Source organism: Ixodes scapularis, unplaced genomic scaffold (genome assembly GCF_016920785.2).
Source record: "Ixodes scapularis isolate PalLabHiFi unplaced genomic scaffold, ASM1692078v2 PGA_scaffold3__209_contigs__length_174095766, whole genome shotgun sequence".
Lineage (NCBI taxonomy): Eukaryota > Metazoa > Arthropoda > Arachnida > Ixodida > Ixodidae > Ixodes > Ixodes scapularis.
Genome location: NW_024609868.1, coordinates 98,103,107 through 98,113,690, shown reverse-complemented (window position 1 = coordinate 98,113,690; position 10,584 = coordinate 98,103,107). Strand labels below are relative to the sequence as shown.

General features: G+C 48.2%; 1 protein-coding gene across 1 annotated transcript; it reads right to left on the bottom strand.

The window, feature by feature from the left end:
- Positions 1–3,437: 3,437 nt before the first annotated feature.
- Positions 3,438–10,205, bottom strand: LOC121047502 (putative nuclease HARBI1). The gene is made up of 3 exons (XM_040502784.1): positions 9,775–10,205; positions 6,857–6,957; positions 3,438–6,026 (listed from the first exon to the last, which is right to left on the bottom strand). Exons 1-3 carry the CDS (start codon positions 10,124–10,126, stop codon positions 5,763–5,765), a joined length of 717 nt encoding a protein of 238 aa, XP_040358718.1. The 5' UTR covers positions 10,127–10,205; the 3' UTR covers positions 3,438–5,762.
- Positions 10,206–10,584: the final 379 nt, after the last annotated feature.

Genomic DNA, 10,584 nt, shown 5'->3' with positions numbered 1-10,584 from the left:
CTGGTTTTCAATTAAGTCTTTCTTCCTTCCGGACACGTCGCAATCGCGGGTTCCGCCGGCCCAGCGAGCGAAAATGACAAATTTTATAGGAGGTACATTCCGTATAGTGCGAGGCAATACTAAATTTCAGGACGGGTGGACTCCACGCCCTTAAATACGCGATTTGGATGCAGCTCGTCGCAGAGCTGAACTCCGACGGCCCTCCCGTAAAAAAGGGGACACGTTGATAAAAGTTTCCTAGAGCTCCAACGTGAATCTAATTGATTTGCAGTGAAGAAAAACTTAAAAATTTGTGTTGTTTGCAGTGATCTGTGATAAAATAATCAATGCCACATTCACTCGGAGTGTTAAGTCGTCTGCTACGATCGGCGGCAAATATGGAGCCAACAACAAAGATGTCAAGGTTCGATCCGCGAGTGTCGGCAGCCCAGCGCGAGGCACTATTGAATTTTATGGCAGAACATCCCCAAATCGCGCTGGGAGCCGCTGATCTCGCGCCGACGGCCACACAGTTGAATAAAGATAAGCTCTGGGCTGAGCTCGTCGCCGAGCTCAACGCCATCGGACCTGCAGTCAAAGACAGGAGAAGGTGGCAGCACTATTGGACTGATGTGCGCACCGCCAAAAAGAAAACCGATGAGTTCGCCATGAACAGCGGGTGAGTGTTTCCGGCTTTCGATATTAGATGTATGGCTCGCGAATATGACGTATTCCGCGGCGTTGGAGGTTATCTATTGCATATGACAAGTGTCATGTTTACGGTCTGAAGACTGAGGTTAGCATTTCAAATAAACCGCCAAGGGAGATGAGTAAGCTACGTCTGTAAACTTTAATTCAATCCATACTTTCGACCAAGAAAAAAAATAAAAACTCATATTGCGACGTTTTCTTTCAGAGGGGCGGGCGGAAACGGAGTACCTGGCGAGGCCGGGAGAATAATTGCCATTATCGGCCCCGAAGCCGTGGAGGGATGCGGGCACCGGCGGTGCCGAGGACACAGGTAAGGAGCTCTTTTTCTTTTGCCATAGACCTTCAGACATGTTGTGCAGAACAATTTATTTAGCTGTCTGCAGATTTTGTGAAACCAAAACTTTTATCGAGTTGTAATTTCTCAATTCGGTAATTTTAGACAACTTTTTATCTATTCACCTTTTACCTGATGATTACCGATTACTTGATGGGAATGTACCAGTTGCAGCATGCTGCTAAAAGGTACTCGGTAGAACACGTGAGCATATCTGGCAAAGATTGCAGCATAAATACTGTACTTAAAGAGGCTGCATTTAAAGTTTTTTTTTATAAACCGTGAGGCCTCATCGCACATGCCGACATGATTAGAGTGTTCATCTGGGTGCTTCTGTTCAGTTATGGGGCCCAAATGTACTTGCAGCACATGTGTTCTACTCGTCTTCGCCTCAAAATGTCATAATCTGTGCAACCACAGTGATTGTAATTGTTCTTAGCAGTTGTCGACAATGATAAGTATGGTTAGTGAATACATTGTTAAATCACTATAATGTCTGTTGTAACACGATGAACAGTAGCCCTCTCAGAGTGTGTTCAGGTACATTAAGCCTCTCTACAGAGCGCCAGTTGGATGAAGTCCTCGGAAGACAGCTGCAGCCACTTTACGTGAATTACAGAAGTTTGCATGTGATCATAGATTGCATAGATTTCTGTAGGGTTCTAGGGATACCAGACATACTGCTTGACTTCCTTGTCTCTTCTATTGTTCAATACTGCTTCATGATAGTGAGATTAACCAGAACCCCGACACTTTCAGGCTGTACCATCGCCAGCTACGGCAGGCGGCAATGTATTCGTTGGAAAGGTTTCAGGAACCAGTGGCACCAATAAGTGTCCCTTACAGCATGCGTTGATATTTGTGTTTTAGTTCACGTATATCCTGCCTATATAAACAAATACAAAGAAAGTCCAGAAACAAGACGAATGCGAGGCTTTAGGCAGATGAGGAACCTGGTGTCCGACACATGTGTCCACAAAACCACTCCATACTATAAAAGTAGTTGTTAGTGAGGGGGAAGGGGGGGAGGGTTTTATTGCGTTATCATTGTTTGCAAACAAAAATTTCTCCGAGTGCAGCTTGTGTCTTTTCTGCATGCGCTTTCGATATGGACCAGTTTGCTGTCTTCATAATGCATGGACTGCCCAAGAGATGTCATAGCACACTCGTCGCTGCCGGCTGCAGTTCCTGCCTTTTCTATTGTCCTTCCCAACTTGGTTCAATATCACCTTTGTGTTTATCTCAGAGCCAGACGCCCAGCCGCCCCCACCCCCGGTGTCCCCAAGCAGAGCGGCATTCTGTTGGCACAGTGGCCGAGGAACTCATTAGATGCCAGCAGCGATTAGTGGAGCTGGCCGTGGCTAGGCTTGCTGCCCTTGAGCAGGTACTCGTATAAGACAAATTTCTGAATGCCCTAGGAAGTTTTTTGATGGGTTGGCGACTGGTATTGGTGCACATGCCTTTGTCCTTGTTACCAAAGACAAGAAAACTGCCACATCAGGCACTGCATGCATTTGAAGCGTTTTATGACCAAGTAGTAGTTTGCTCACTACAATGATAGTTAAGAAAAAGGAAAAAGTATGATTCTGAAACATTCAGTGTTTCCAGTATGTGTGAGGACAGTGAAGAGTACACAATGGCACAATTTACAAAACTCGTTGAAAAGTCCCCCCTCCCCCAGCCATCTGCAGGATTTAGTAAGAGTTATTAGAAAAAACCGTGTTGTCATATATACCATGATATGTTTCAGAATCATCAGGTGGTGATCTGCATAAAGGTCAGAGTACAACAGGGCACACGTATGTACACACATAACAAAAAAATGCATATATATAACCCTTGGAGCATTAATCGTTTGTAATTTCCACTCTACTTCCCCTTCAGACAAGGAACAAGATATATTTATATAAAAACATATATTCACAACTTCTTTCATGTAACCTAATTAAGTGATATTTCCTAGCGCTTATTTAGACATCGTGGTAGAAGTTGCTGTCTCCCCTTCTGAGGAGCATGGTGTACTCTCAGTGCCAATATTTTAGTTTTCTTGAGATTCTAGCCCACAGTATCATTCCTATCTTGTAATATGTAGATGGCTTGAAATACAACGCCAACTGAAGTATGTTTCTGTCATTGGAAACAGTCAGCGTAAGGCATTACTTGGCTTCAGAGTATGGCAAAAATACAGTGAACCCTGGTTATTCTATATGGGTGACCTGAAGTGGGAATGGTCATCTTTCGAAACTTTTGCCATTCCAGCACACCTCGGCTATCCGGCAGCTGACACTGGTGCTGCTGCTGCTGGTCCTGATAACCTCCGCCACCCGGCAGCCATGCCTGCCCCTGCCCTGCAGGCCCCTCACTACGCCGCCTCTCGACTAAGCTTTTCTTTTATTTATTATCTTTAAATATATTTTGTGCACCAAGACGTAGCCTTCATGGGTTTTTTTCCTTCTAATGTACATGATATTTCAATCACAAGAAGTGCATTTCTTTTTGCAGACCAATGTAAATATTTATGTCATAAGATGGTGATTGTTACAATAATGGAATGGTTATAAACTTCTCGTTTACAAAATGGAGACATTTTATTTTTGTTCTCACAGTGCATGATGGGTACTTTCATAAGGCAACTCTGGGCCCTAAAATATGTCCACAAGGTTGTAGCATCCCCCTTTATTATACACGTTTGCAAGTTCGGACTCAGAGTGCTGCCATTTTGCTTGGCTGGGGTGCGTTTGGACGCATCATAATCTAATTACGAAGCCTTGCTAAGGCGTCGTAATCGGATTAGGGTCACGCCCAAGCGCACCTCGGTGAGCAAGATGGCGGCGCCGTAAGAACGGACTTGCATGCGTGAATACAGCGGGATGTATTTTCTTATGTGAAAGAGGCTGGTATAGTACTGGTGACACAAGCAAAATTGACGGCACCTATCGGCTAGAATAATAGATTGTAGAGACAGGTTCGCTCACCAACCATTTCAAGCGAATATAATATTAACAGCGCCTGGCGGTCTAAAGACGAAGCCGTTAAAGTGGGTTCAAAAACATGTGATGAAAATCGCCAATAATTCGACATAGATTTTTTTTTAAGAAACACAAGTAGCAATCAGCGGTTCCTCATTCCTGGCCACCGGTTGAATATGTCCACCTTTCGTAGCAACAAGCCAAAAACCACTTATTTTACTAAGTGTTGTGGCTATATACACACAGGTGCAGCATCGGTTGACGGCCACGGGCTTCGGTGTTCGAATTTTATTCGAACCCAATAGTACAGTGAAAAATCTAAAAAAATTCACACTTGCTAGCAAGAGCTTTGCCTGTTGGCATCCGCTAGATATGGCAAGGGTACATGAGCTTTCTCACTCAGATAAGTTGAGACCAAAGTTAATCACCCCCAGCCGCTGTGCGCCACCTCAAAGATGCAACATAGTGGGCACTATTACTTTGAATGACACTACTTGTTCTTTCTTGCAAACATTCTTTGCAGTCCTGTCATTACTGTGTCAGGGACCTTCATCAGCTGATCCCTAGAAAAACGCTGCAAGTGCCGCAACAGACATCAACAGCAATGCAAGTTTCCATGCTATCTAGGACCCTCTAGAGCTTGCGACCAGAACATTAAACACAAGTTGGAAGCACTACACGTGTCCATGCAATCCAGACATGTGGAGCTTGCATCCAAAACAATAAATACAATTCAAAAGTACTACACGTGCACTTGCATCCAGGCCTGTGGAGTTTGCACCCAAAGCATTGGACAGAATTCAAAAGCGCTACACGTGCGCATGCAATCCTGACCTCCGGAGCTTGCACACAAAACCATGAATACAAGTCAAAAGCACTTCAGGCTTACACACAAGTTAGACCTGAGGAGTTTGTGCCCAAAACATTGAACACAAGTAAAAATACTACAGGTGCCCCATGCAATCTACACCTGTGGATCATGCACCCAAAACATTGAACACAAGTAAAAAGTACTACATGTTCCCCGTACAATCCAGACCTGTGAAGCATGCACCCAAAACATAAAAAAGAAGTACAAAAACACTACACGTACCCCTTGCAATCCAGACCTGTGGAGTTTGTGCCCGAAGCATTGAACAGAATTCAAAAGCACTACACGTGCACATGTATCCAAGCCTGTGGTGCTTACACCCGAAACGTTAAAACACCTTCCCTACGCACGCACACAGAGTCCAAACTGGCTCTTTCCGGCACAACATCCACAGCACTGCACACACTAACACAGACTCCAAAATGGCACCGGCGCATCCACAGCACATTGCGCAGACACAGAGTCCCAAATAGCTCCGGCACAGCACACAGACACAGAGTCCAAAATAGCTCCGGCATAACACCCACCGCACTGTACACATCCGCAAAGATAGTACAAGATGACTCGAGCACATCCACATCACTGTACACATGCGCACACAAAGTCCAAAATGGCTTCGGCACAACATCCACCCTACTGTACAAACCACGCACGCACAATTCAGAGTGGCCCCGGCGACGAGTGGCGGTGCATCAACGGTGCTGGCGGCGACGACGGATGCGACGCAGTCGGTCACGGACGCGTTGCAGGTGGGTTATGCTCGGCAGAAGCAAAGGCGGTCCCGCGCAGCATTGCCCTGACTGTAGGGACGCCTCGACTGGAGGCCTATCCGCTCGAGAGCCGCGTCGGCACTTTCTTCTTCGTCGTCGTCCTCGTCAGAACTGCTGTTTGAGTATGACTAGGGCTCTGGCTCGGCCTTTCCTGAGCAGAGGCAGATACTGTGGAGCACCGCACAGGCTGCCACGATCGTGCCAGCGATCTTCGGATGATGGTAAATGGTCCGGTGCCTGTGCAAGCACCGGAACCTGCTGTTCAGCAATCCGATGCAGCGCTCCACGACTGCCCTCATGGAGGCGTGGGCCTGATTGTATTGCCCAGCCGGTGTGCCAAGTGCTGGCCGCCCTGGCACAGGGGTCATCAGCCAGGAGGCACCCACTGTCGCCTGCATGGAAAAAAGTATGACTGTTTCTTAGATATCTGAACCACTCCCTACACTTTACACAAGTGCTACTGATCATGTCTAGTACCTCACTCGTATCATTTGAGGAGAGTGCTTTCACAACAACCAATCAACGGGTATTATTTAGTTTTAATCAATTTCTGCGGTAAGTCCAAAACAATACCCAGTACACCTGAGAGCGATATGATATGAAGGGGAAAAGCCCTTTTCTTGTTTTTGACGCTCCTGCAAGTTTTGGAACAAGCTCATTTCGAGAAGAGGGCTAGAATGCAAAGTTTAGACCCCAAGCCACGTACAATTTGAGACGTTGAGAGTTAATATAGCTTTAGGGAGCCGTAAAACAGGCAAGAAACCAGGTAAGGTGTTCACCTTCATAATGCTGGCGGGTGCACTTTGCTGACGCCTTTGCGCGTAAATCGTATCGATCTATAGAGTGTCATTCTTGGAGGTATAGAATGCTCTACTAAAACTCCCTACAAGTGTTAAGCATGTGCTTCAAAACAAAGATGCTTTAAAACTGCTAATGCATGTTCTATTCTTATATCTCAAACACTAAAATTTCTCCACGAATCTTGACTTGATTTAAATGGTGGTCGCCTTTGACTGAAACATTAAGGCCTGTCCACAACTTGCGTTTAACTACAACCGACTGAGACAAGACCGATTTTAAATCCTCTTGTAATAGCTTACGACTAGCTCCGCAGCAATGCATCCGGTAGTAAGACGCTTTAAACCCGGTCTTGTCTCATTTGGTCGTACTTGGCTGCAAGTGCCTGAACGGGTCTTCATGGTACTGAGTTAAGATCACTCACCAAGCAGGTTCTCATTGTGCCTGACAAGATGACCAACGACGCACTCCTGGCGCATCCACGAACGCCTCCACACATATAAGTCGTGAGCTGAGCCGGGCATCCTGGGGTCGATGGCCAGGCAGGATACGCATGCAGGTCGGCGTCAGACATCCAGAATAAAGAGCGCACCCAGAAGGAGGTAGGACAGATGCTGGCGCACAGTTTGTACAGTTGTCGGATACATTCCTCAACCTTTACGGGTCGCTTTCTTGTCATATAAGTGTTCCTCAAAAAGTTTGAATATCAAGACGTCTACCCAGTGGCATAGCCAGGGGGGAGGCTTCCCGGATTTCAGCACCTCCCCCCCCCCCCCCCAGCCGACCCTATATTATACACATACATATCGAGCCTTCCACCCCCTCCGCCCCCCAAGACATGGACATCCCAATCAACTCCCCCCCTCCCCTTCCCCTTCCTTATTGAAAAAAATTCCTGTTTACGTCGCTGCGTCTACCGAAGACACGAACATATACGACTCGGGAATATCCCTGGACCCCGAACACTTACGAAAAGGAGTAACCGCCGAATTCACAAACCTCACTCCAATAGACCGATGTCACCGAGTGAACTGCGCAGGCGCGGGCATTCCGGAAGTGGTCCCGCCGCCATGCTACTTGTAGTCATCCCTTTCCGGCTTCCCCGCTACATAGGGCTGATGCCCTAGTTTGTCAGCAAGCGCAAAAAAGCAGTTCCAGTTGTCTTATCGCTTTAGAATCGCTTTGTCGTCTGCGTCGTCGTCGTCTGCTTTTTCGTCTTTGTGAACACGTGAGCCCCGTGAGCCCACTGCCGTTCACGCGGTGGTCCCACTGAGGCCGCGAGTAAAAAACAACAAGGCCACTACTCGAGCATTCCGGCTGCTCGGACGTCTTATTTAACTAGGAAACAAGTGAACATCTAGTGCTATGGCAAAGAACAAGAAAATTCGAGGGAACATCGGCTCGGTGTAGCACCGCGGAACATCATCAAATGCGTTGGTGAAAAATTGAGCTTGGTAGTGCTCAGTCTTGTAGACAACGCTTAATCAACAATGAAGTAAGAGTAGCTAAATAGACTTTCTCGGCGAGCGATAGTTTTCTAAAAGTTGTCTTATTCTGGTGGCCAGCCTGTGCGACAGGGAACAGATGAACTACAGAAGAAGCCTACGCACACAGAAGAAATTATCTACAGAAAGGACATACCTGACGCGCCGTAACAATTGGCATCTGTGAAAAAGAAGCAACCATGCCAGATACCTGAAAGCTTAGGTGGAGATGATTTTTCGTGTACAGTTTCTATTCCGTTTTATTTTGTTTGCGCAAGCTCCGAACAGTCGCCCGAGGAGGGGAAGATTTGTTCCTGCGGTATCGATTGGTTAATGCAGAATGGATCAGTAACGCCAGCCTAATCGACCACTACAAAATGAATAAGGTTCGTTTGTTACATTTTTGGCGGTAAGTGTTGTATGTGTTCACGTCTGTATATAAAAAAAAAATGATGACTGCTTCCGAAAAAAGTTGTTTTATTTCAAGTGATGCATATCTAGAATTGCTGCTCTTTTTTTTTTAATGTTTGTCCTGATCTTTTGAAACACAGTTGGGCTTGAAACATGTCGTCGCAAAAACAGTTATGACTACCAAAATACATCGATCAAGAAGTGTATTAAAAACGGCCTCCGCAAAGCAGTGCGGAGGTCCTATTTGAGATAGACCAACGGATAGACCGCTACGCAGCGAATGCTCAGAGAGATTCCAGCGTACGGAACACTTCGGCACGCTCTATATCTCGTGCCCTGCAATCTTACGCAATAGGGTGGATAGAAATTATGAAGCAAATCGCGAAACAAATCGTGAAATGCTATTTTTCTTGCCGCTCTGTCCGTCTCTGTTTACCTTTCTTTGCCATGCTTCTTCCTTTCGGGAAGATATAATATCCGAGGTCTTTTTGCCTGGCGCTGTCATCATAGCTCCATGGCATACAACAGGTGCAGCCACCCGTTGAAAACCATGACTAAACACCCGGCCAAAACTCTCATGCTAACCCGAAAAGTTCCAAACGTCGGGCGTACAATGCGCATTGACGCGGCCGGAAATCTGGAAAGAACTACAGGTACCAGAATGCACCGCCGCAGCGGTGGCGTCGCGCAACTCCTGGTGAGATCGGTCTATTGAGGGGCCCCTCCACTTCCTCGAGGAATGCGCAAGGGCCGGCGCTGGCCAATCGCGACGACGGACAGGCGGCGTGGGCTCGTCGCCATTGGCCAGCGCCGGCCCTCTCGCCTTCCTCGAGGAAGTGGAGGGGCCCCTCAATTGGAGTGAGGTTTGTGAAATCGGCGGTAAGGCTATACACACGACGTCGTGCACCTTAACCGGAGATGGCCATACGCACGACGCGGAGGCATCATGCCATTTGGGTCACCCTTTTCGGACAGCGCGTGTATCACTGTGGAACGTGTTAACACCCCCCCCCTCCCCCCCCCTTGCGTTCACTCCACTCAGCGACGACAGTCTGTGGCTGCTTATTACAAAACTATCCACCCAGTTGGTCCCCCGTACACGCCGCTTCGCGGTGCCAAGCCAGCAACCCAAGCCCCGCTGTCCCTCATTGCACCGCCGGAAAGGGAGTCCCATGCCATCTAATCCAGCAAAGTTTCGTCGACAACTTTTTTTTTTCAGCTATAATTGGAAAAATGAAATGTCTTAAATGTCGCCAAAAAAGTATGCCGACTTTCTGCATTGAACCCAGGTCCACTCCGTGACAGGCAGAAAGCTTCCTACTAAGCTACGCTACAACTTGAGATATTTGTTTTATACAAGACCCAACTCTATCGGTGTAAATATGATTTGGTATTCACTTCGTGTGCGTCTGGGAGCAACGCGAACTAGAAAATATATTGTACTTACCAGCATGACGTTCAGGGCGTAGTACAAATTTCTGCACCGGCTTCGTCACGGTAGGGTCGTACTTGGAGGGCCCCTTTATTGCGATGAAGGTGCCGTCGACGCACCCGACGACTCCGGGCAAGAAACCGCGACGAAGAAAGGCTTCTTGCGTCCCCGCCCGTTCCTCCGCGGTCTCGGGGAAGGCGATCCACCGGGGACCGAGGCGGCACACGATGGCCGTAGCCACGGCGCGGACACATGCGCTGAGGGTGGTCTTGTGGACAGCGAGGTGCCGGTCGCTGACCACTTGCCCCTGGTAGCTTCCAGTGGCGTAGAAACGCAGCCCACAAAGCAGCTGCTGCTCCACCGTCATCACCGTCCTTGCGCGTCGCGGCCGCCTCAAGGCCGCGTCGTCTCAAAGCTCGTCGCAGAGCCACCGCACGATGTTCTTTGACAAACGGTAGTGCCGGCGGAACTCGTCGTCGTCCAGTTCGAACGCGTCGACGTGCGTGATAAAACGCCGACGTCGGCAAAATCATTAGTACAGCAACTCGTACGCCGCCATCTTCGCTTCTCGCTCAAACTCGCCACTGTTTGCCCTTCTCCGACCGGGCGCGCATTTCGATCTCGCGGCGAGACACCGTGACATCAGCATGACGTCACGGGGGATTCGCCGGCGAGATTGCGTTTTCAAGTTGGGGACTCTGTTCGCGCCACGGTGACGTCAGGGTCTAGGGAGTTGCCGGCTCCAAGGTCAGTCGCGGCGCCGACTAATCACGGCGGTCGTCGCCTCGGCGAGTTTTCTCGCCGCTTCTCGCCGCCGTCCAGCTT

Excerpts from the sequence above, each read along its gene's own strand:
- LOC121047502 (XM_040502784.1), bottom strand. The coding sequence starts at position 10,126 with ATGACGGTGGAGCAGCAGCTGCTTTGTGGGCTGCGTTTCTACGCCACT. Across the intron at positions 6,958-9,774 it reads ACGCCCTGAACGTCATGCTG|GATGCCCGGCTCAGCTCACG; the intron begins GTAAGTACAATA and ends CATCGACCCCAG. Across the intron at positions 6,027-6,856 it reads GCACAATGAGAACCTGCTTG|GCGACAGTGGGTGCCTCCTG; the intron begins GTGAGTGATCTT and ends TTTTCCATGCAG.